This window comes from Acartia tonsa, chromosome 15 (assembly GCF_053477335.1).
Source record: "Acartia tonsa isolate MP-2025a chromosome 15, ASM5347733v1, whole genome shotgun sequence".
NCBI lineage: Eukaryota > Metazoa > Arthropoda > Copepoda > Calanoida > Acartiidae > Acartia > Acartia tonsa.
Genome location: NC_137274.1, coordinates 2,657,808 through 2,683,625, shown reverse-complemented (window position 1 = coordinate 2,683,625; position 25,818 = coordinate 2,657,808). Strand labels below are relative to the sequence as shown.

Sequence of the window (25,818 nt, the reverse complement as noted above, 5' to 3'; positions counted from 1 at the left end):
TATGTCCTATAGATGTATTTTCACCCATTGAACAGAAAAAAATATGCAGTTCACTAAATTCAAGTTTAAATGCACTTAGAGCAACTAACTCTTTATTTTTTGCTTATTAAGTCTTGAAACTTAAATTTGTTAGTTTTATCTTTTAGGTTAGGTAAGAGATTCATCTTTGTTTTATTCTTCAAAAAATAAATAAGGTTTCCTGAGTTCTTGATTTAATTATCTCCCAATCTGAAGGCATCCAAACTTCCTAAAATAAGGGTTGGGCCGGATACTTTTTTGGCCAGATACCGGATACCTGGCTGATTTCTAATGCAAGATATCCGGTATCCAATTAGATATTAAAAATAGCGTGATATCTAGCATATTACCAGATATCCCATATTAAAAATCAGCCAGATATCAGGTATTTGGTTAGTTTCAATATCCGGTATCCGGCCGGATATTAAAGCCGGATAATCATATATCCGGCATTAAAAATCAGCCAGATACTCAGTATATTCCCTGAAGAGTAGAAGCCAATCGGTTCAGTGATTACTGAGATCTTAAGGGACAGACGGATGGACGGACTGACAGACAGACATCCTGTTAATTTATCATAAGGATAATCATACCTGAAGGAGAACAATATCATTGTCGGACTTGGAAACAAAATCAGAGATGGCCTTCACTCTTAATAGAGAACATAGACTGGTCAATGTGTGAGGTTACAGATGCCCTGGCTTCATATAACCAGTAATATAACATGTTAGGTTACAGAAACCCCGGCTTCATATAACCAGTAATAGTTATTTATATCATTGTCAGACTTGGAAACAAAATCAGAGATGGCCTTCACTCTTAATAAGGAACAATTTTTTACTCTCAACTTTTAAGCGTTTTGCAGCCATTCTTGCAAAGGGTAGAAGATTTGAGCATAAGAAAGTTTGCTAAAACCCTTTTTAGATGTTGCACCTAAGTTTTGAATTTTTGATTCTTCTGTACTTTTAAAATAAAAACTTAAACATTTTTTTGATGTTCTATTAATGGTATTAAAAAACGAAAAAAATAAGCCATTAATCATTAAATTCTGATAACTTTAAGTGGTTTAAAACTGCTTTCAAAAAAGTTCTCATAAAAAAAACACTAGAATATAAATTTAATGTCTAAACAGGATACTGAGCAAGGACAAACTTACGTTTTTAGGACTTGATAATAGAGATGCTCCGCTTATAACATTGTATCTTGTTGTAATAGGAATCAGAATTCCAAAAATTAAAATAACAGGATAATTATGTCACTATAAAATTTTTAAAAAGTTTTAAATGTTTAAAATAAAAGTTCGGACATTCTGGTAACAAAGAAAGAGTTGAGGTTAAAAAAATAATAAGGTATGTACAGACAAACGAACATTTACATGTTATTAAGTAGCTATGCTACTATGCTAAAGAAGACCAACCTTATAACTCTGTCAGCAGAAATACCAAAACCTAAAAAAAAAATATTTTTTAGTATGGCTTCCACACCGATTAATATCCGCTGGATTAGAACTGGTTCTAGGCCATACTGAATACCTACCATATTATATCCAGTTTTCAACGAATATAAAAATGTATAATCATAATATTAAAACCAGTTTTGTTAGCCCGTGCCTTCGGCAACTCGGTGCTGATTTTTCAAAGGGCAATTTCACTTGGTATACCCTCCCCCAAAATTGTTTTTAAACCTTCCCTGTAAAGAAGAACCATATCGGTTGAGCGGTTAGCGAGATATCAAGTAACAGACAGACAAGACATCCTGTTACTTTTATATCAGGAAAAAAGAGAGAGAGGGGGGGACAATGTGCTGTTTATTACACTTGTCCCCAGAGTTTTATATTCACGTTTTTTAATTCATTGGCTGAACAACTTTGCAGACTTTTACTTAATTTTGATTGGTTGGTTTTCTAAGTTGATTATTCAAAGATTTCAACCACTAATTTTAATCTACAGAAGGGGTAATTTTGTGTGTCACTATTGGGGATGTACATCAATTTATCAGATCCCTGATAAAAAATTACCTATTCCCCAAATGTTGAGTGTAAAAACTTTCACTTCTGCCATTTTTATTATTTCTGAAACTGTTAAAAGCTGATATTAATTTCTAAGACTAAGCAGTCAATGATAGTTATTACACAATAATTTAACCACAATGAGTATTAAATGATTTTATAATGCTAGCGGCTTCGCCCCTAGAGGCCTCTAAGTACATATAAAGGTTCTCTTTCAATCTATCTTAAAATCAGCTATTTACCAAAATAATTATTTTTTGCCACAAGATGGGGTTGGTTATGTTTTTTTTGACGATTTTTCTTGGGAGGGTGGTGGTACCCTTCCCCAAAATTGTTATAAACCTTCCCAGGACTTATGAGAAGCTACTCTGTAAAGGAGCAAGATCCTTCAGAACACACAGACAGACATCATGTTACTTTTAAGAATATCCTGTGTGGTTTAAAATCCGATTCAATTAAAATTTTCCAGAAATAATAAAATATACCAATATTTGGGCCGATTGCTCTTCTAATTTAACATTTTTCTAACCGCGGAAAACTGTTTATAAACTGATGCAATAGATAAATACGGCGGCAAATCCGATGAATTTCCGCTGGATTAAAACCGGTTCTAAATCATGTCAAATTGACTGTTTTCAGGATCTGGCTGCTGGAACTCTTTCTCAAGAAAATCTCCTGTTACAAAGTATTATTTCATTCAGCGGGGGGAGGGGGAGGGTGTATTGGTAAAAAATACTTTTTTTGTTCAAAGATGCAAGAAGAAGGAGGGGGGGGGGGGGGAGAAAATTAGAGTATAACACTATTTACCTTCCTCACCCCCATCTTTAAACAGAAATCAGTAAAAAAACTCACCCCCCTTCCGGCCAAAAGCTGATTTTTGTATGCAAAGGGGAGGGGGGGGGGAAGGGGGGTAGTTAACAAAGTTTTGCACTAATTAAGCTACTCCCCCCCCTCATAAATTTTTGCATATAAGCAACAATTTGCACTAATTCACAACCCCTCCCCCCCACCACTTTCTGAATTTTTTCACAACCCCCCCGCCCCCCCCATTCCCCCTTCGAAAGAAATCTGAATGACGCTGAAATACTTTTCCTATAATGGGAGCCAGAAGATGGGGGGTGTTGAGGTGTAGATGGTGCCCCCCCTCCACTTCTCTGTAGATAAAGTTAGGGTTGTGATTCCGATATACCTAATTAATTACTCAATAATTATTTTTTAATAAAAGTAATATTTGAATAAAATTATAAAATTGAAACAAGGATGACAACATCGATAAGTAGCGAAGCTAAAAAAAATATGGATGGATATTATATACGGAAAAAATGAACTATAGATCAGTTTCATAATAAAACCAGGAAACTAAAATAATCACGAAACTTTGCAAGATTATTAACGTGAAAATATAGTAATCGAACTAGCACCCTAACTAATATGCAAATTTCGATAACAAACTTAATAAAAGTATGCAAAATATGAAAGTATTCAATCCCTGAAAATTTTAGCCGTCTATCTTGAATAGGATTTGAGAAAACCTTGAAAACTTAAAAATGTAGGAATCGATCTAGCACCCCAACCAATTGACGAATCCTAATGAAACTTGGTGAAAATATGAAGAATGTTGACATATTTAAACCCTATAAATCTCTATCTTTTATAGGAGCCTAGAAAATCATGTTTCTCTATAGATGAAATTGGGGTTGGGATTACGGTAAAGCTAATTAATCGGGGGGGGGGGGGGGGGGGGGGTAACTCAATAAGTTTTATAAACTGGTACCCAAAGTTTTAAAAACTGGTACCTAAAGTTTTATAAACTGGTACCCAAAGTTTTTGAGGTGTAGCTGATGTCCCCCAATTATTTTTTAATTTTAGGAATATTTAAGTAAAATTGAAAGAATGAACGTACGGACATTCTGGTAACGATTAACAATTATAGAGTTGCTACGCTTTCTCTGTAACTCACTGTTAAAGGAATCACTTTACAAAGTTTAAACTCGACAAGACAATTCTAACATGTCTAAATCAATGAAAAGAGCTAACCGTTAAGGATGGACGGAACGACCTTAAATAAAGAAAAGTTTCGCTTTTAATAAAACTGCTTATTGGCCATAACTTGCCTAATATAGGCCTCTAATAATCAGGGATCTGAAGGGATACGACAATGGCCAATGAAACTCCAATGATTGTACACAAAATTACCCCTTCTATAAATTACAGTTATTGGTTGAAACGTTTGAACACTTAACTAAATGAACCAACCAATCAAAATTCAATATTAGTCCCCAAGGTTGTTAAGCCAACGAATAAGACTAGTAAAATAAACAGCCAAATTGTCAATATTGCTTAGTAACATGGAACTCATTTATTGGTCATTGGGTAAAGGGGTGGAAAGAGAAAATCGATGCGCGTTTCCCTTTATTAGAAAAAATGAAAATCTGGAGTAAGATCCAAGTACAATACATTCATTTTGATAAGACACTTCTAACATGCCTAGATTAATACTAAGAGCTATCAGTTACTGACAAACGGACAGGTTCTAATTATATAAAAGCTTCACTTTTAAACAAGGATGACAACATCATTAAAAGCAAAGCACTGAAACGGTAAGACAAACGGAAATTACACCTTGTACAGTGTCAGAACTGAATAATCAGAATATAAATGCATAAAAGTCGATGCAAAATTGTAAGTAAATTTGTTGAAAAACTTTTTAATTTCAGAATACTGTTTATGGACATACTTACATTTTTAGAACTTGATTATAGAATTGCTTCGCTTATAATATTGTACCTCATTGTAATAGGAATCAGTACACCAAAAATCAGATTAATCGAATAATTTGATCACATAAAGAACTGTTAAAAAAGTTAAAAATCAACTTTTTAAAAATGGACGTAAGGACATTCTAGTAATAATCATAGAGTTGCAAAGTTTAAAATCGATAGGGCAATTCTAACATGCCTACATAACGAAAAAGCTAACCGTGACGGACTGACCCTAATTATAGAAAAGCTTCGCTTTTGTAAAAGAAGGTACTAAATAAATAAGTTATTATTGAGTGTTCCTTAAGTAATCTGTTATAACTCTCATCTGTCATATATTTACTGGAATCCTAGGTTATAAACACATCACAGGTACCCAAACTTTTATAAACTGGTACCCAAAGTTTTACGAACTGGTATCCAAAGTTTTATAAACTGGTACCCAAAGTTTTATAAACTGTTACCCAAACTTTTATAAACTGGTACCCAAAGTTTTATAAACTGGTACCCAAAGTTTTATAAATTGTTACCCAAAATTTTATAAACTGGTACCCAAAGTTTTATAAACTGCTACCCAAAGTTTTATAAACAGGTACCCAAAGTTTTACGAACTGGTATCCAAAGTTTTATAAACTGGTACCCAAAGTTTTATAAACAGGTACCCAAAGTTTTATGAACTGGTAGCCAAAGTTTTATAAACTGGTTCCCAAAGTTTTATAAACTGGTAGCCAAAGTTTTATAAACTGGTACCCAAAGTTTTGTGAACTGGTAGCCAAAGTTTTATAAACTGCTACCCAAAGTTTTATAAATTGTTACCCAAAGTTTTATAAACTGCTACCCAACGTTTTATAAACTTGTAACCAAAGTTCTTTAAACTTGTACCCAAAGTTTTTTCTATTTCTTTAATCCTTACACTACACACTGATGAAAATCTTCTGATACAAGTAATATAAAATATATAAAAGGTATTAAGAGATAAGAGAATGAACAATAAAGTGTGCCGCCCTGGAAAAGGGGGAGGTAGGTTGTGCTGAAATATCGTAAAGGTGTGAGTTTTAAGGCTTAAAAACAGTAGTAGAACGATAATATTCACTAAATATGTGCATTTCTTTATAGACAAATTTTTTTTAAAGTTAACATAAATTTTATCGTTCTACTACTGTTTTTAAGCCTTAAAACTCACAACTTTACGGAATATTAGCACAACCCACCTCCCCCTTTTTACCCCACTCCAAAATGAGGTTGATTTATGCAAAAAAAATGGCCCAGGAAAGGCCTTGAGGAGTAGAATCAGGAACTTTTGTCAGTTTCAAAATATCTCGTTCCTAGCCAAGGAAAATACCAAAAAACCTCTACAAAATTCTCAATAAAACCCAAAAATGGTGGTTTTTCATTTCTAAGGCTAGGAACAAGATATTAGAGGTTAATTATGTGTTGTGTGTTTTCCTTGGCTTTGATGAAAAGATGTGGAGAAGAAATTTTACTGGCATATTCTTCAGCCACCTCTTGTACCATGTTAAAAGTTGTAGGAATTCTTAACCTGAAAAGTAACAGGATGACTTTATATTTGTCTGTCTATCTATCTGCCTGTATGTCTGTCTACCTGTCTTTCTATCTGTCTATCTGTCTGTCTTAACCTCCTGTAAAATGTTAAAAGTGGTAGGAATTCTTAACCTGAAAAGTAACAGAATGTTTGTCTGCCTGCCTGCATGTCTGTCTGTCTGTATGTCTATCTGCCTGCATGTCTGTTTTTCTATCTGTCTATCTGTCTGTCTTAACCTCTTGTACCAGGTTAAAAGTCGTAGGAATTCTTAACCTGTAAAGTAACAGGATGTTTGTCTAAGTTTTTTTTTAATTTTGCAAAGTAGAGGGTCACCCCACTCCCCTCCCTTCTGTAAGTCTGTCTGTTTTTCTTTCTTTCTATATGTTTATCTGTCTATCTGTCTATATATCATTATCTGGTCAATCTATCTCTCAGGCCAGTCTAGTTAATTTCTGTCTGTTTGTATGTCTGTCTTTCTATCTGTCTGTTTGTATGTCTGTCTTTCTATCTGTCTGTTTGTATGTCTGTCTTTCTATCTGTCTGTTTGTATGTCTGTCTTTCTATCTGTCTGTTTGTATGTCTGTCTTTCTATCTGTCTGTTTGTATGTCTGTCTTTCTATCTGTCTGTTTGTATGTCTGTCTTTCTATCTGTCTGTTTGTATGTCTGTCTTTCTATCTGTCTGTTTGTATGTCTGTCTTTCTATCTGTCTGTTTGTATGTCTGTCTTTCTATCTGTCTGTTTGTATGTCTGTCATGTCAGTTTTCTATCTGTATAATATCTCTGCATGGTTTGTCTTTCTGTCTGTATTGTGTATCTTTATTTCTGTAAGTCTGTATTTCTAGCTGTCTGTTAGAATGTGTAAAATTTCTGTCTGTTTGTCTGTCAGCCTGTGTGTCTTTCTATCTATCTCTCTGTCCGTCAGTCTGTATGTTTGTCTATCTGTCTGTCTGTCAGTATGTCTGTCTTTCTATCTGTATGTCCGTCTTTCAGTCTGTCTATCTGTTTGTCTGTCTATCTGTTTGTCTGTCTATCTGTATGTCTCTTTGTCTGCCTGTATGTCTGTCTTTCTGTCTGTCTGTCAGTTTGCCTATATGTCCGTCAGTCAGTACCTGAGGTCAGCTGACCAAGTGAAGAGATCTTTATCATGAGGATGTGCTACGAGTCTGTACCTGAGATCAGCTGACCAAGTGAAGAGATCTTTATCTTGAGGATGTGCTACGAGTCTGTACCTGAGATCAGCTGACCAAGTGAAGAGATCTTTATCATGAGGATGTGCTACGAGTCTGTACCTGAGATCAGCTGACCAAGTGAAGAGATCTTTATCATGTGGATGTGCTACGAGTCTGTACCTGAGATCAGCTGACCAAGTGAAGAGATCTTTATCATGTGGATGTGCTACGAGTCTGTACCTGAGATCAGCTGACCAAGTGAAGAGATCTTTATCATGAGGATGTGCTACGAGTCTGTACCTGAGATCAGCTGACCAAGTGAAGATATCTTTATCTTGACTTGAGGATGTGCTACAAGTCTGTACCTGAGGTCAGCTGACCAAGTAAAGAGATCTTTATCATGTGGATGTGCTACGAGTCTGTCTATCTGTTTGTCTGTCTATCTGTCTGTCTGTCAGTCTTTCTGTCTGCCTGTATGTCTCTTTGTCTGCCTGTATGTCTGTCTTTCTGTCTGTCTGTCAGTTTGCCTATATGTCCGTCAGTCTGTACCTGAGATCAGCTGACCAAGTGAAGAGATCTTTATCATGTGGATGTGCTACGAGTCTGTACCTGAGGTCAGCTGACCAAGTAAAGAGATCTTTATCATGAGGATGTGCTACGAGTCCTCTGTACCTGAGGTCAGCTGACCAAGTGAAGAGATCTTTATCATGAGGATGTTCTATGAGTCCCCTTTTCATCAATACCTCTACAGATTCCTACAATATAAAGATAAATAATGATTCCTGTGACAGTAAGGCATAATTAAATTAAGAAATGTACGTCTGTCTGTTTGTATGTATGTCTGTTTGTTGCATGTACACGGTGTTTAAAAAAAAACTGAGTTTTCCGGTTTTGAGAAACAACCAGAAGGAATATGAAAAAAAGGATTATAGGTCCATATTCTATGTTAAAATGTACATCTGATTTACTTAAGGTGTTTTTTAATATCTCTAAAAATGCGGCTGTACTGATTGGTACATGTAGGGGAAAAATGCTTGATGTTGAATATGAGATATCAATTAGATTGAAATAACTTGTATATTTTGCAACATATTGTTTCAAAAGTACAATATCAAAGTAGTAAAAGGTTGAATCAATGTCCCTCTATGAAATCTTTTACATATATTTTTTTTTTGGCTCCATGCAAAGACCTTTTTAGGTTCTTCAGAATTTAGTTTTTTCTATTTCTCTATGGCAGTCATTTTTAGAAAAAAAGTCTCTATTAATACTGTGTGCATTGACAAATAAAAGAAGTCCCTTTTTATTTCATTTCAATATCTTTAAAAATAAGCAAGTTATCATGGTTTGAAATAGTCGGTAAAAAATGCGTTTTCTTAAATTACTCCTGTTTATGAGATGATCTCTTATAATCTGTCAATCAAAATTAAGAGATTAAGAGATTAAAAGGGGAGGGGCGAGGAACGAATATGAAGAATTTTAATATTAAGAACTAAAATCCAAGCAAAAAAGAATATTGTTTTTTGTTTAAAAAAGGCATTTTAAATTAGATTTTAATAGTTATTTATCATATTTTCGTAATATTGTGAATGCGAGAAAGGATTTTAAAATTATTTCAACAAATTTGGTCATGTGATCAAAAATTTGAATTGTCCGTCTACTTTTGCCCCCCTGTGGGGGCGAAGTAGGTGGAAATTAAAATTTTTGTCACTTGACCTTAATATTGATGAAATGATTTTAAATGACCTTTCTTGTATTAAAAATATTATTAAAATTATGATACTTGGGTTTGTTGGATTTAAACCCTGTCTTAAAAACTCAAAACTGAAATAATACATATCACAAGGGTTAATTATACTGTACGTTTATTGGTTCTCTGTGCCTTTCTTTCCCTCTCCTCTCTCTCTTTCTGTCTGTTTCCTTTTCCCCTCCCTCCCCATACACCGTCTCATTCTCTCTTTCACTTATATATTTACCCCCCCCCCCCCACTTCATCTAATTCTTTTTTTCTCTCTCACATGCTATTTCTATCTCTTCCCCTCTCTCTCTTCAAAAGATAAATATATTTTTTATACCGTCCTATTTGTAACAATGAAATTTTTCTGTTTTATAAAAATAACTTAATTTTTCATTTTAGCTAATTATTTGAAATCTTTATATTTACCCCTTTTTCTGCAAATAAAATGATCAACTAAAAATTGATTACCCGTTTGTTCCCTGATTTCCAAAGTTGTACGACAGATAACCTAACTATTGCAAAAGCTAATATCAGCCAATCCAGGCAAAGGGAAAAGCTGAAATGAAAGGGGGGGGGGTATAATAGTTCTTCTATTAATCACCAACGCCCCCCCCCCCACCCATAGTATAAGTCCTCCCTTTTTTAATTGGAACTCCATTTAATAAAACGTAAAAATAGCTTAAGTTGTGAAAACTAAATTTTGATTTTTTTTAGAAGTTTGAAGCTTTTTAAACTAGTAGTAAATATTTAGATAGGATGACGGTGACACATACAAAATCGGAAACTAAGATTCAGCTGACCTATAAAGTTCTTTAATTTAATGTACGACAATGTTTTTAAACACTTAGTAATCATTTGAACATTGGTTTATGCGGAAGTTATGTGAGATAAAACGTAGGTATTTTGTTCAGTGTTATTTTATTATATAAAGTACATTTTTTGCCTGAAGCTAATTATCTTTAAAAAATGCTTGTTCGATTAAATTGTACTTTTCAGGGAAGCTTTATTAGTGTCTTGAACTATTACATAAAGTATTAATGTTTTTTGTCTGATACTTATGATCTCAGAAATTACTGGTCCGAATGTTTTTTTTTCAGTTTAGCTTTACATAGGTCCTTGGATGGTTTTAGGCCATTTTTTTCTGTCCATTCTTTGTACATGGAAGCTTGGGGGCGCAGCTATTATTATCAATATTTTTATAAGAAATATAATTATATAAAATATTTTAGGCTTGTCAGAAAACTTGAATCTACCATTTTTTGCTGCGAGTGTTTGCATGGTAAGTTTTGTTAAATCTAGCTTCTCTATAATTAATGCCCCTTTGTTCATTCGTCTGTATGTCTTTTCAACTGTTTATCCACATCTGTCTGTTTGTAAATCTGTGTCCGTAAGTCTGTCTGTCTGTGTGTCTGCCTGACGGACTTTCTATTGGTATGTACATCAATTTCAACATACTTAGACATGTTATAATTGTCCTATAAATATTAAACTTGTGTTTTTAAAATTGCAAAGATTAATGCTTTAATAGAAAGACAAATAGATTTTATTACCAACCTATCAAAATAATTGTTATATTTTAGGAGAATTAGCTTCCTTCCATTCTGCCTGTTATTGATTATGTAAAAGTCACTTGGAGATGTGGCAACGATTTTGGTGTCTGCTTGCAAAATTAGACATGAAGAAATCAACTGGTTATTTTATATCTATTTTGTTAAATGTTTACCTTAAAATAAATGTTAATTTAATTTATTTGTGTATTTATAAAATTTTTGTTTGGCAAACCTACTCTATAACTCGAGTTTTCCTGAATGTTTAAACTTTTGTTAGTTTTAAGTGTAATGTTTTAAAAGATTCTGTGAGCGTCAGGGGGGGGGGTCGAGGGGTGTCTCCCCCCTTTCAGAAAAAGCTTGGGCTTTGTCTGTAACAAAAAATATACCCCAAAATAATTTAGCTGCATCTTTTTTTAATGTTGGAATACTATGTTTTTTTAATCCTAGAATCAACCAATAAGAAATAGGCATAATATAGAAAAAGTTAGGAATAGAAATTATTTCTTTTGTATAAATTCCTTTTTCAAAATAAGAAATTTCCTATTTGTGTAATGTTGGAAAAAATATTATTTTTTTAACAATCCTGACGTCAACCAAGAAGAAATAGGCATGATGTAGTAAAAGTTTGAATAAAATTTTTTTTATTAATTCCTTTCTTTAAAATATGAAATTGTATAATTATGAAAATGTTGGAAAAAATATTATTTTTTGTTAAATCCTGGTGTCAACCAATAAGAAATAGGCATGATGTAGTAAAATTTGGAATAAAAATTATTTTTTTTTATTAATTCCTTTTTCAATACATGAGACTTTATAGTTATGAAAATGTTGGAAAATTTTTTATTCTTATTAAATTCTGATGTTGACCAATAAGAAATAGGCATGAGGTAGTAAAAGTTTGGAAAAAAATATTATTTCTTTATCAATTCCTTTATTTTAGAATATAACACTTTAATTTTGATAATGTTGGAATAAAAATTATTGTTTTCTAAATTTTTATGATAACATGCCTATATCTTATTGGTTGATAGTAAAATTTAAAAAAAAATAATATTTATTCCAGTATGAAGAGAAATAAATTTGAAAAAAAATAATTTTCTTTCCCCTATATTTATTATTCCAATATGCCTCGAATTAATTTTGAAGAAAAATAATTTTCTTTCCCATATTTTTATTCCTTTATCTTATTGGATGTCATTTTATGTCCAATAAGAGACTAGTGTTTAAATATTTTAAAGGTTATTATTGTATTTATTTTGAATATGATAATAGCAACATTATCTCATTAAATACAATAAATGTAATTATTAGAATATTTCATTGAGCATGATATGATGTCGTTTTCATGTAAAAAGAATAATTTAATTGAACGTTATAGCCCTAAATTCTACATAAATAAAGCAACACACATACATTTTGAATTCTTTAAGCTCTAAAAAGCGCAATTGTTTTAAGAGATATTAAAAAACACCTTTTATAAAATTGATCCATATTTTTATAGAGAATAAGAATATATAATTATTTTTTTCATACTCCTACTGGTTGTTTCCCAAAACCGGAAAACGTAGTTTATTTTGAAACACTCTGTATGTATGTCTGCTTGTATGTCTGTCTGTCTGTCTGAATATCTATCAGTCTGTCTGTATGTTTATATGTCTGTTTGTATGTCTGTGTGTATGTCTGTATGTCTGTTTGTATGTCTGTGTGTCTGTTTGTATGTCTGTGTGTCTGTTTGTATGTATGTGTGTCTATTTGTATGTCTGTCTGTCTGTATGTTTATATGTCTGTTTGTATGTCTGTTTGTATGTCTGTGTGTATGTCTGTATGTCTGTTTGTATCTATGTATGTCTGTTTGTATGTCTGTTTGTATGTCTGTGTGTCTGTTTGTATGTATGTATGTCTGTTTGTATGTCTGTTTGTATGTCTGTCTGTCTGTTTGTTTGTATGTGTGTTTGTCTGTCTGATTGTACACACACACACTTTATTAATAGAATTTCAGAACACTATGGCTACATACACACACCCAACCACACACACACACACACACACACACACACACAAACACACAAACCTTAGTAATAGAACCTAGTCCTCTCACACAAACACACACACACTCACACACACAAACCTTAGTAATAGATCCTAGTCCTCCCAGAATATTAGCCAAACACACACACACACACAAATCTTAGTAATCCTAGTCCTCCCAGAATATTCGTTACAGACACACAAATAATACACACACACACACACAAACCTTAGTTATAGATCCAAGTCCTCCCAGAATATTCGCCGCCATGAAAGCGCGGCCACAAGAGTCCTAGTACATACACAATATTAACATAACAAGGATGAAAACATCAATAAAAGCAAAGCTCTGAAATGGTTGGACAAACGAACGTTAACACTTGTAGAGTGTCAGAACTTAATAAGTAAAATATAAATGTACAAGTAAAGTCTTTGTTGCAAAACTTCTTTAAAACAGAATACCTACTGTATAAGGACATACTTACATTTTTAGTATTGATTATAGAGATGCTTTGCTTACCTATCTGTCCTAGAAATCAGTATTAAAAAAAATCAGATAAATAAAATATCATACAAAAATTTGTTGTCAAAAAGTAAAAGATTAAGTTTGTTTTAAATGGACGTACAGACTTTCTGTTTATAATCATATAGAGTTCCTAAAGGGTATCTAATTTTTATAGGAATTATCATGCAAAGTTTGAAATCGACAGGACAACTCTACCATATTAAAAGTGGTACACCGACAAACCTCCTAAAGGGACAAACGTCCTAAACCTCATAATGCGACATACATCCTAATGCGACAAACCTCCTAAGCGACATACCCCCTAATGCGACAAACCACCTTAAGGGACAAACATCCTAATGCGACATTTCTTAAGTAAAACGTCCTAAAATTTTTCAAAAGTTAAAAAATAAAAAAAATCTTCCAAAATTTGAGGACAAAATCCACCACTGCTGTTAAAAAAGTTGAACAATAAAATCCAATATGGCGATAAAACGCACAGGGACGAAATTCAAAACCGAAATTTCTTTCTTGAATAACTTTGTCCACAGGGTGAAATTTAAAAATCCGTCCGACAGTTGTCCCAAAGTCTGAGTTGGCTACCCAATGGCATGGTTTCGAACCCGATACAACCTTGCATTAAAAATATCGACCCTTACCTCACACTTAATAAATGTGATATCACTTGAAAAGTTTTTAGGGGGTTTTACTTAAAAGATGTCGCATTAGGAGGTTTGTCGCTTAGGACGTTTGTTGTTTACAAGGTTTGTCGGATTAGGATGTTTGTCGCATTAGGACGTTTGTCGTAGTAGGACGTTTGTCGGTGTACCAAAGAAACTAAAAGAGTTAAACGTTCCAGACTGATCCTAATTATAGAAAAGCTTAGCTTTTTAAAAAAACACTGTATATAATAATATATATATATTCTAATATTGTTGTATGCCTCGAAATTATAGTATGGAATTTTACCGCCAGAGGCCAGTTTCTTGTGTGTTGACACTGCTATCTTTACTGATTTTCTATACAAAACAAGGATGACAACATCCATTATTAAATAGACCAGCAAAAATCAGAAACTTTAGTCCGTTTCAAAATATCTCGTTCCTAGCCTTGAAAATGACTAAAAAAAACTCTAAAAAATTAGTCAATCTTGAAAAAAAACTAAAAGTGGTTTTTAGTCATTTCTAAGGCCAGGAACGAGATATCTTGAAACGGACAAAAGTAGGAAGTGAGCCTTGACTTTCAATCAGTGAGCAAAATCATCCAGAGGTGTATCATATTTAAACAAATCATATGCAAGTTCCCGCTATGGTCTCAGGTAAAAATGTCCAAAATCGCCCCCCCCCCTTTTCTTATTCTTTTTCTCTTGTGACCTTATAATCTACTTTGTCAGTTTGTCAATCAATGTTTTTCAAACTATTTTTAGATTTTTTTAGGTAATTTTGTCTGTAAAAAGATTCAATAGCAGCGTATTTCCGCAGACTTGTCGATAATATACAATACATGATTTTTAAGCATGTAATTATTACCTTGAAGTTGACACATGTTTGTCCAATTTCATTGGCCCAAAACTATTCACAGTAACACAGATAAATAATAGTACTTAAAGTTTTATAACTACTTTTATTACCCTGGTACCCAAAGTTTTTTAACCTTAGTACCCAAAGTTTGATAACCACTTATTTATTTACTTATTCATTGGGCCAAAACTATACTGATTAATAAAAGTTTTTTTTTGGTATTGTCTCTTTCGTGGCAACGCCTCTTAGAGTCTTAAGGGGCGTTTCATCGTATTTTCACAGTAGCATTTAAAGGTTAGGTTAAGTTGGGTTAAGTGATTGCCCCGCAGGGGCTAGAAATAGGGAAAAAGCTACTGTGAAAATAAGACGAAACACACCTTCAGAGGCGTTGCCACGAAAGCGACACATGTTTAATTGAGCCAAAACTTTACCTACGGTAGCATAGATAACTAACAGTTATTTCTCGCATAGTATTATACACAGCTTTCTGCGGATATTAAACTGAAAAAATTAGTTTTTGTAGCCCCGAGATGCCGAAGGCACGGGCTTAATAAAACTGGTTTTATTCTTATGATTGTACATTTTTATATTCGTAGAAAACTGGATATAATATGATGCTAGACATAGTTTTTTCGTATGGATGGATGAGAACCAGTTCTAATCCGCCGGATATTAATAGTTTTTGAATAAATACAAGAAAAGTTTTTTTTTAAAGCGAAGCTTTTCTATAATTAGGGTCGGTCCGTCCGTCCGGAATTATAGCATTTTTGCGTTTATCAAGGTTTGTTATAATTGTCCTATCGATTTCAAACTTTTCATGGTGATTTCTGTAGTAGTTAGGTACGATTTAGAAAGCGTAGCTAGCAACTCTATACTCGTTACCAAAATTCCCATACGTCTTGACTGACAGAAAAAACATAAAACCAAAGTTGTTTGTTATTAAATTGCCTACAAAAAAGTATAAAAGCAAATTTTTGTGAGATGAATTTTGAGGATACTTATTAGGTCTCAAAGTCGGATAATAAAGAGAAAAGTAAGTTGCGGGTAAAATCCGTAAAGGTGTTTGTTTTAAGGCTTAAAAATAGTAGTAGAACGATAATATTCACTAAATATGTGTATTTCTTATTGAAAAGAACTAGGGACAAATTTTTTTAAATAATATAATTTTTTTTACCGTTCTACTACTGTTATAAACTTAAAACTCACAATCTTTACGGATTTTACCCGCAACCTACTTTTCCCTTTTTAATTTTTATATATCTGTTACTTGCCTAATGAGGTCTATAGCCACAACCTTAGTGACCTGTTCTGGAAACAAAGCTGAATACCAGAGTCCCATTCCCGCACCTAGAATGAATCCGATTAATATCCGCTGGATTAGAACCGGTTATCAGCAATGCTATCCGCATAATATCCGCGGAAAGCTGTCTATAAAACGGAGCAATAAATAATGCTGAATACCAGAGTCCCATACCTGCACCTAGAATGAATCAGATTAATATCCGCTGGATTAGAACCCGTTATCAGCAATGCTATCCGCGGAAAGCGGTCTATAATACGAAGCAATAAATATAGCCACAGCCGTAGTGACCTGTTCTGGAAATAATGCTGAATACCAGAGCCCCATTCCTGCACCTAAAATGAATCCGATTATTATCCGCAGGTTTATAACCGGTTATCAGCCATGCTATCCGCATAATATCCGCGGAAAGCTGTCTATAATACGGACCAATAAATAATGCTGAATACCAGAGTCTCATACCGGCACCTAGAATGAATCCGATTAATATCCGCTGGATTAGAACCGGTTATCAGCAATGCTATCCGCATAATATCCGCGGAAAGCTGTCTATAATACGGACCGATAAATAATGCTGAATACCAGAGTCCCATTCCTGCACCTAGAATATTCGAAACCGATTAATATCCGCTGGATTAGAACCGGTTATCAGCAATGCTATCCGCATAATATCCGCGGGAAGCGTTCTATAATACGGACAGATAAATAATGCTGAATACCAGAGTCTCATACCTGCACCTAGAATGTTTTAAACCGATTAATATCCGCTGGATAAGAACCGGTTATCAGCAATGCTATCCGCATAATATCCGCGGAAAGCTGTCTATAAAACGGAGCAATAAATAATGCTGAATACCAGAGTCCCATACCTGCACCTAAAATGAATCCGATTATTATCCGCTGGATTAGAACTGGTTAGCAGCCATGTTGGTCTATAATACGGAGCAAATAAGGCTTTGTCTTAGGATTGAGAGGAAAGATTATTTAGCAAAGTTTCCTTTTTAGATGTAGTTTTCGTATTTTGAAGAAAAAAAATTGAATTTGGCCTCCTGGTTCAGGTGTTGCAGGCCTCCAGGTTGTCTCTTGACAGGTAAAATAAAGAAATTTTTTTTTGAAGAGTTAGAAGTCAACTTTTAAAAAAATATGCATCTTTTATCCTCATAGCACGAGGAACTATTTTCTAAAGTTTTTGTAATGAACGATGTTGTGCTGAAATTGAGTTAGTGTCCCACCCCCTCCAAGAAAATAGCCTAAAACCACTACAGGACCAGTAGGTATATTCCCTGAAGAGTAGAATCCGATCAATTCAGTGGTTACCGAGATCTTAAGGGACAGGCATAATTCTACTTTGTATTATAGATATTGGAGTGCCACAAGGTAGCACATTAGAGTTAGAATATTACCTAAGAATATTGGAGTGTCACAAGGTAGCATATTAGAGTTAGAATATTACCTAAGAATATTGGAGTGCCACAAGGTAGCATATTAGAGTTAGAATATTACCTAAGAATATTGGAGTGCCACAAGGTAGCACATTAGAGTTAGAATATTACCTAAGAATATTGGAGTGCCACAAGGTAGCATATTAGAGTTAGAATATTACCTAAGAATATTGGAGTGCCACAAGGTAGCACATTAGAGTTAGAATATTACCTAAGAATATTGGAGTGCCACAAGGTAGCATATTAGAGTTAGAATATTACCTAAGAATATTGGAGAGCCACAAGGTAGCACATTAGAGTTAGAATATTACCTAAGGATATTGGAGTGCCACAAGGTAGCATATTAGAGTTAGAATATTACCTAAGGATATTGGAGTGCCACAAGGTAGCATATTAGAGTTAGAATATTACCTAAGGATATTGGAGTGCCACAAGGTAGCATATTAGAGTTAGAATATTACCTAAGGATATTGGAGTGCCACAAGGTAGCATATTAGAGTTAGAATATTACCTAAGGATATTGGAGTGCCACAAGGTAGCACATTAGAGTTAGAATATTACCTAAGGAGTGGCCCATAATTATGCATTGGTCCCATTTCAAATGGTCTAAAACCTGAAAAAACAAGGATGAAAAAAAGAGAGAGAGAGGGGACAATGGGCTGTTTATTACGCTAGTCCCCAAAGTTTTGAATAACGTTTTCTTATTTGCTTAACAACTTTGGGGACTTTAGTGAATTTTGATTGTTTAGTTCATTAAGTTTAATGTTCAAACGTTTCAACCACTAATCTTACTCTACAGAGGGGGTTATTTTGTGTATCATCATTGGGGATGTACATCAATTTATCGGTCATTGTCTTATCCCTTTACATCCCTTATGAAAACATCTTAATATCTTGCTAACAAATTGACAGATATGGTTCTCCTTGATAGTTATGCTTATTAATGGCCAAGGGAAGGTTTACAGCTGAGCTATTTACGGGTAGAAATACCTCCAACCTTCCAAAAGAGATCAACCCTAAGGGAAAAAAAACATTCCCACAAATACATTATTCAACATTTTATCTTAAACTAAATAATTTGAAAGTTGAGGGTCTAGTCTCTCCCCCCCCTCTCTCCCTTCCCCTATTTCCCATTTCTCAAAGTGCCTCTAGGAGCACAGCCAACAGTAAAATAGATATTTACCTCTCTTATAAATGTAAAAGCGTCTGATAACTTGTACTGCATCCCTTAAAAACAAAGAATATCATGTTTATAAGTTGCGAAATAATAATAAGACAAGCGGTTTCGCCCCTAACCTCTAGGGGCTTTGCCCCAAGAGGTAATTAAAAAAAAATTAGGTACCTCTGGTGCTGCAGCTACCACATTTTTAATTAACTGCCGAAAAAAAAACAATTGGAGGGAGTTTTTTGTTTTTTCGGGGGTTGCGGGTGTCCCATCACCAAAGAAAATACCACCACAGGACCAGTAGATATATTCCCTGAAGAGAATCCAATTGGTTCAGTTGTTACCGAGATCTTAAGCATCAGACGGGACAGACATCAAACTACTTTGTATTATAGATAAACAAGGGGGGGGGGGGGTTGAATATCTCCCCCCCCCCCAATCTCTGTCTTAGAATAATTTAGACATGTGATTTCCATTAAGTTAGAAACATGTAGCCTAGATATCCTTATAATAAAGTAACAGGATGTTTGTCTGACTGTTTGTTTATTTATTGTCTGTCTGTACCAAAGGATCTCTCTAACCGCAGGAGTTCTGCTTTACAGGGTAGCTTCTCATAGGTCCTAGGAAAGGTTCATAACTATTTTAAAGCAGGGTACCAATATCCTTCCAAGAGAAATGTCTCCTAGAAATATATTACCCCCCCCCCAAAAAAAAAAAAATTTCCCCAATTGGGTTATGGAATTCAATTTCCCCCTCCCCTAGGGGGCGTAGCCGCTAGTAAATCGATTATTGGAGACCTGGAGGATAGGTACCTACCTGGAGGATAATGTGAAGAACGGCCGTGACCCGGATGATCCAAACAAACAAACCTGCAACAACAAGGGATAAGACAATGGACGATAAATTTTTGGGTCGGATTCGGATTCTTTCAAAAATCCGCCAAGAAATAAAGCAGATTAATTCTTGGATTGCGGATTTTTTATTTTACTTTGCGGATTGTGGATTTTTGGATTCCAAACAAACAAACCTGCAACATCAAGGGATAAGACAAACCTTTAGATTACAAAAAATTCCAAATACCCAAAGTACACAAGAGTACCCAAAGTATACAAGAGTACCCAAAATATTACCTGTATCCTGGAGGCAGCAACGGGATGAGATTGTCATGTGTACCTCCATTATCCAGCCATCCATGTAAACCTGGACAAAAGTTATTTTAGTATTATAGACAGCTTTCCGCGGATATTAAAATAAAAAATTATAAAATTAAAACCAGTTTTGTTAAGCTCGTGAAGAAGGGGCCGATGGCCCGTGATAACAAAACTAGTTTATAATTATTATTTTAATATTTATGGAAAATTGACTTTAATACGCAGCTTTACATGATTTTTCATTAGGGCTAAGAACCAGTTATAATCCAGCGGATATTAATCGGTTGGATATTAATCGGTTTGAAGGCCTACTGGAAATTTTGTTGCACCAAATTTTGAATCATTTGACACAAACATACCTACCTACCTACTTTTTTGATTTTTTTTGTTCAGTTTGAAATATTTTAAAAGTCAAGTGAAAATATAAAAGAAAAGTTTGTCTCAAATGATTCAGATTGATGAGAAAAAGCAAAAATAAAAATTGGCGATTCTTGGCGCAAACGACAGCTTAGTAAATGTCTAAACGGAAAAAATAGCAAGAAACATATTTATTTAAAAGCAGACGAGAAATTAAGCTTACAGACATTAACATTTGTAATTATAAAACAGAGAGAGAGAAGGTGGGGGGGGGGGGAACAATGGGCTATTTATTACACTAGTCCTCAAGGTTTTATAATAACGTTTTCATTTTCGCTGTCCTAACAACTTTGGGGACTTTAATAGGTTGCTTCAAAAAGCTGGGTGTTCAAATGTTTCAACCAATAGTTAAAATCTACAGAAGAGTAATTTTGTGTATCATCATAATTAGTGATATACATCAATTTATCGGCCATTGTCTTAATCCCTTTAGAACCCTGTTTTTCATAGTTATTTTTCGCTCCGTATTATAGACCGCTTTCCGCGGATATTATGCGGATAGCATGGCTGATAACCGGTTTTAATCCAGCGGATATTAATCGGTTTCGAACATGATCTCTTGCCTAGAACTGGTTTCCCCTGCGGGTCTCCCCAGGCTTTGCCAGCTATGTGTCCATACGGTACTGGAATTCTACACCAATTATTAACTATAAATCTTTGGGTACTCTAGTGTACTTTGGGTACTCTAGTGTGTGTGTGTGTGTCTGTGTGTGAAGTCATAGGGAACTGGAATTCTACACCAATTCATAAATAATCCTTATATAAAAGTAACAGGATGTGTGTGTGTATGTGTGTTTGTGTGTGTTTGTGTGTGTGTGTGTACAGAAGCTTATAAAACCACTGAACCGTTTTAGTGCTCCCTTACAATGAAGCTTCAAATAGGTCAAGAGAAATTAATTGGGGAGAGAGTAAATGCCCCAAAAAGTATTAAAAGGTAGGTACCACTAGAATCCTTATAATATAATAAAGTAACAGGGCGTCTGTCTGACTGTCTGTACTGAAGGATCTCGCTAACTACTGAACCGATATGGTTCTCCTTTACAGGGTAGCTGCTCATAATTCCTGGGTAGGTTTATAACTATTTTGGGGGAGAAAACCGCCACCCTCCCAGGAGAAAACACAAAAAATCGATTTTTTACCACTGCACTGAACCGATATGGTTCTCCTTTACAGGGTAGCTGCTCATAATTCCTGGGTAGGTTTATAACTATTTTAAGAGAGGGTACCACCACCCTCACAAGAGAATTCGCAAAAAAACATAACTAATATTTTTTGGTAAACAGCTGATCTTAACATAGAATGAAAAAAAACCACATTTTACATGCCCCTCGAGGCCTCTAGGGGCGTAGCCGCTAGTATTATATTGGGTACTAGTTTAAAAACATTAAGTAGGTACCAGTTTATAAAACTTTGGGTACCATTTTATAAAACTTTGGGTACCATTTTATAAAACTTTAGGTACCAGTTCATAAAACTTTGGGTACCGGTTTATAAAACTTTGGGTAGCATTTATAAAACTTTGGGTACCAGTTTATAAAACTTTGGGTACCATTTTATAAAACTTTGGGTACCATTTTATAAAACTTTGGGTACCAGTTCATAAAACTTTGGGTACCGGTTTATAAAACTTTGGGTAGCATTTATAAAACTTTGGGTACCATTTTATAAAACTTTGGGTACCAGTTCATAAAACTTTGGGTACTAGTTTAAAAACATTAAGTAGGTACCAGTTTATAAAACTTTGGATGACTAGGTATATTTCATAGTTATTAATTCCTGATTTCCTCCCAAGAATTGTAGCCATTGCTGCTTAAATCGCGCCTAGATAAAAAAAAATCAGTCATAAATGAACTAGCGGCTACGCCCCTAAACGCCTCTAGGGGCATTTGAGGGGGGAAGGGTTGAATTCGATTATTCAATTATTTATTTTAGATTTTCAATTTAAATTTAAAAAAAAAAACTTTTTAGGGGCGATTTCTCTTGATTGGTACCCACCCCCCAAAAATATTATAAACCTTTCCAAGACCTATGAGAAGCTACCCTGTTAATAAGAACCCTTTCGGTTCTGTGGTTGGCGAGATTCTTCGTTACAAACAATCAAAAGAAACAGAAATCATGTTACTTTATTATAAGGACTAGCGGCTTCGCCCCAAGAGGTTTGATCAACCTTATTTTTCGTTATCTAAATTTAAAGAGTAAAAGTAAAAAAAATAATTAAGGGGGGGATTGGTTAGTCGACACCTCTATTATTTTAATTTTAGTTTTAAAAAGAAATTTTTTTAGGGGGGGAATTTTCATTTTTGGTTAGGTTGGAGGTGTCCCACCCCCCCCCCAGAATATAGCTTAAAACCATCACAGGACCAGTAGGTATATTCCATGAAGAGTAGAGCCCAATCGGTTCAATGGTTACTGAGATCTTCAGCTTCAGACAGACAGTGCAAAAAAACACACAAACATATATTTTGCACCTGTCTAAGGGTCAATGCATTCACCCTCCTCTTATTATTATTCTGTCCACTTTTAACGTCTCTAGCATGTTGCAGTGAGGTCCAGACTTGAACCCAAATGAAGGCCATATACACTATACGCTAACGCCACGGGTGAACTATTTTCCAGTTTGGATTCGAAACCGATTGATATCCGCTGGATTAGAACCGGTTCTCAGCCATACTAAATAACAATGTATAGCATCCACGAATATTAAAATAAAACCAGTTTTTTTAGCATGGTTCTTAGTCTTCTCGGAGCTAACAAAACTAGTTTAAATCTTTTTTTAATTTAATATCCGCGGAAAGCTGTCTATAATACGATGTGATAAATAACTAACCTTTGATTATTGAGAACTCTGACTAAAGATTGTCCTAACAAGATCGGCGTACACTTCTAATGTCCTTATAATAAAGTAACAGGATGTCTGTTTGTACCGAAGGATCTCTATGGTTAAATTAAATTGAAAGATAGGAGGCAGTGTTTGATTATCGACCTTATAATAAAGTAACAGGATGTCTGCCTGTCTATTTTACTTAAGGATCTAGCTACCCGCTGAACCGAAATGGTTCTCCTGAAATAGCTTCTCGTCCTTATAATAAAGTAACAGGATTTTTGTTTGTGTTTTGTTTACAAAGGATCTCCCTAACCGCTGAACCGATATGGTACTCCTTTAGAGGGTAGCTTCTCATAGGTCCTGGGAAGGATTAAAACTATTTTGGGGAAGGGTACCATGACCCTCCCATGAGAAATCACAAAAAAAATCTTTTTTTTTTGCATAGAGACTTGAACGCAACATAGAAATGTTACCTACGTATTATTTTTAAAAAAATTTAGAGGCCTCTAGGGGCATAACCGCTAGTGATATATCCATTAGAAGTGTATTCTCTGCCCACCTTCGAGTAGTAACTGAGGCCTTATCTTTAACAAATACATTTTTTTACAGTCTGAAATTTAAAGATAATACATAAGTACTTTTAAAAGCGAAGCTTTCCTAAAATTAGGGTCCGTCCGTACGTCTGGACCGGATAGCTTTTTACGTTAATTTAGGCATGTTAGAATTGTCCTATCGATTTCAAACTTTGCATGGTGATTCCTGTAGTAGTTAGGTACGATTTAGAAAGCGTAGCAACTCGATAATAGTTACCAAAATGTCGTACGTCCTTTTAAAGCATGTTGATTTTTGTAGACAAATGCAGGAGTGTCTAAAATATTAAGTTAATGAAGTATTTCTATAAAGGTTAAGCAACAAAATGTACCTAATTATCTCTTTAACCATTTACAATGAAATATCTCTTTAACCACTGAACCGATATAGTTCTCAATTACAATGTAGCTTTTCACGGGTCCTGTGAAGATCATTTAAAACTATTTTTTGGGTCCCATAACCCTCCCACAATAAATTGCCAATAGAAAAAAATAACCCCTCCCCTACTAAAAATATATACATAAAATATATAATGTTTTGGCGTTATCCTCTTTCAAAATTGAAAAAAAAAATTTCTAAGAGGATAATACAAATATTTTTTATCAAGTCCCAAATAATCTTTAAAAGACAATAAAACCCAAGAAAAACCAGTGATGCATTTTTCTACACTAGCGGCTACGGCCTTAGAGGCCTCTAGGGACACATTAGGTGGGGTAGGGAGGGGGAGGGTTTACCCTATTTATCTATTTCTATTTCAAGACTGTCATCAATATTTTTCGTACTACTTGCTTTGCCCTTAGTCTCTATAGGAGGGCAGGGAATGTCAGAATAATATCCTAAAACCAGCAATAGAGATTTATAAAACCTACTTGAAAAGAATAAGTTTATAACCAATGCAGTCCAGTATTTTCTGAGATCGTTAGCTAAAAAGAAGAAACCCACTTTATATAGTAGACTAGCAGCTGCGCCCATAACGGCTCTGTTTTCTTTGGAAAGATGTAGGCAGAAAAATAGATTAAAACCACAACAAAGAGAAATTTCTAACTTAGAAAAGAGCCTAAAACAATTCCAGGATCTATTTTAAAGCTTCCCATAAATTATAAATCAATCGGTTATTATGCTTCAGACAAAATAACACCTTACTTCTTTATATAATAGGATAAAGGATGAAAAAAATATGAAAATTTTAAAATCCGCAAATTGTTGCCATTTCTCAATGAATTGAACTTGTGCCTTCACACAACACTTTGATTGCACTACCCTTATCTGGAATATGTATTGATGTGTATTGTAATAAGTTGCTCTACCTAGGTATTAAATTTTCACATCTTGTAATATTAAACTTTATATAATCAAAATATCATTGAAACTTTTCTATAATTATGGCCAGTCCATCCGTACATCCGTAACAGATAGCTTTTATCTTTAGGCATAGTACTATTGTCTTATTGATTTCAAACTTGTCATGTGATTCTTGCAGTAGTTAGGTACAATTTAGAAAGCATAGCAACTCTATTATTGTTACCAGAATGTCCATTTAAAGCATATTAATTTAACCTGTATACATCAATATCACATCCAACATATCATCCCTTTTATTGATATATATGTTTTTTAAAGTCAAATAAAAGACATTTGACTCATATATTTGCAAAACTTTATAATCATTCGTTAGCAGAGAACTTTGGCTCCAAAATTTGATGGTAATGTAAAGCAGAGATAAGATGTACATCCCTAATGATAATATAGAAATTACCCATTCTGTAGAAAATACCTATAATTAACGTTTGGACACTCAATTGATTCATCAACCAATAAACATTAAATAAAAGTCCCAAAGTCGATAAGCCAACAATGAAGAAAATGGGGACTAGTGTTTAATATTATTTTAAAGTTTGGACCAAAAGTACGTCTTGATATAGGAAATGTCTTATATCACTTAAAATTTAAGGATATAAAGTAGTGAGGTATCTTTAAGTCTAAAGCTCAAGATCTCTGCAATAACTACCTAATGATCCAATTAGGTTCTCTATATAATATATATAGAGATCATGTGATGATTTATGGCCGGCTAGCTATTATGTTTCCAGAT

General features: G+C 34.2%; 2 protein-coding genes and 1 long non-coding RNA gene across 6 annotated transcripts; 1 reads left to right on the top strand and 2 right to left on the bottom strand.

The window, feature by feature from the left end:
• Window positions 1–159: 159 nt before the first annotated feature.
• LOC145307308 (putative neutral sphingomyelinase) lies at window positions 160–2,702 on the bottom strand. Of its 2 annotated transcripts, XM_080149670.1 has the most exons (4): window positions 2,036–2,702; window positions 1,436–1,466; window positions 612–669; window positions 160–247 (listed from the first exon to the last, which is right to left on the bottom strand). In XM_080149670.1, the coding sequence occupies exons 1-4, from the start codon at window positions 2,076–2,078 to the stop codon at window positions 179–181; spliced, it is 201 nt and encodes a 66-aa protein (XP_080005796.1). In that variant the 5' UTR covers window positions 2,079–2,702; the 3' UTR covers window positions 160–178. The 2 variants fall into 2 exon arrangements, with proteins under 2 accessions (XP_080005796.1, XP_080005797.1); XM_080149671.1 differs by lacking the exons at window positions 160–247; window positions 612–669 and adding an exon at window positions 720–836.
• A 2,322-nt stretch (window positions 2,703–5,024) lies between these two features.
• LOC145307550 (serine hydrolase-like protein) lies at window positions 5,025–23,741 on the bottom strand. Its single transcript, XM_080150007.1, has 15 exons — window positions 23,695–23,741; window positions 23,139–23,172; window positions 22,090–22,132; window positions 20,875–20,944; window positions 19,874–19,943; window positions 19,560–19,612; window positions 18,762–18,805; window positions 18,140–18,191; window positions 16,108–16,183; window positions 14,846–14,887; window positions 14,260–14,335; window positions 13,041–13,103; window positions 8,108–8,253; window positions 6,234–6,325; window positions 5,025–5,137 (listed from the first exon to the last, which is right to left on the bottom strand). Exons 1-15 carry the CDS (start codon window positions 23,732–23,734, stop codon window positions 5,025–5,027), a joined length of 1,014 nt encoding a protein of 337 aa, XP_080006133.1. The 5' UTR covers window positions 23,735–23,741.
• On the top strand, window positions 9,875–11,094 carry LOC145307227 (uncharacterized). Of its 3 annotated transcripts, none has more exons than XR_013875356.1 (3): window positions 9,875–10,055; window positions 10,463–10,512; window positions 10,814–11,094. It is a non-coding gene; the product is annotated as an uncharacterized LOC145307227 (long non-coding RNA). The 3 variants fall into 3 exon arrangements; XR_013875354.1 differs by having other exon boundaries at window positions 9,875–10,127; XR_013875355.1 differs by lacking the exon at window positions 9,875–10,055 and adding an exon at window positions 10,102–10,131.
• Window positions 23,742–25,818: the final 2,077 nt, after the last annotated feature.

What these genes read in the sequence shown, in the direction of transcription:
- LOC145307308 (XM_080149670.1), bottom strand. Translation starts at nt 2,078, where the DNA reads ATGGCAGAAGTGAAAGTTTTTACACTCAACATTTGGGGAATAG. An exon ending in TCTGCTGACAGAGTTATAAG is followed by an intron (nt 670 to 1,435) that starts GTTGGTCTTCTT and finishes TTCTCTATTAAG; the next exon opens with AGTGAAGGCCATCTCTGATT. An exon ending in ATGATATTGTTCTCCTTCAG is followed by an intron (nt 248 to 611) that starts GTATGATTATCC and finishes CCCTTATTTTAG; the next exon opens with GAAGTTTGGATGCCTTCAGA.
- LOC145307550 (XM_080150007.1), bottom strand. Translation starts at nt 23,734, where the DNA reads ATGTATTTGTTAAAGATAAGGCCTCAGTTACTACTCGAAG. An exon ending in TTGCTGCCTCCAGGATACAG is followed by an intron (nt 19,613 to 19,873) that starts GTAATATTTTGG and finishes TTGTTGTTGCAG; the next exon opens with GTTTGTTTGTTTGGATCATC. An exon ending in CTTTTACATTTATAAGAGAG is followed by an intron (nt 18,192 to 18,761) that starts GTAAATATCTAT and finishes TTGTTTTTTCAG; the next exon opens with GTTTTAGACCATTTGAAATG.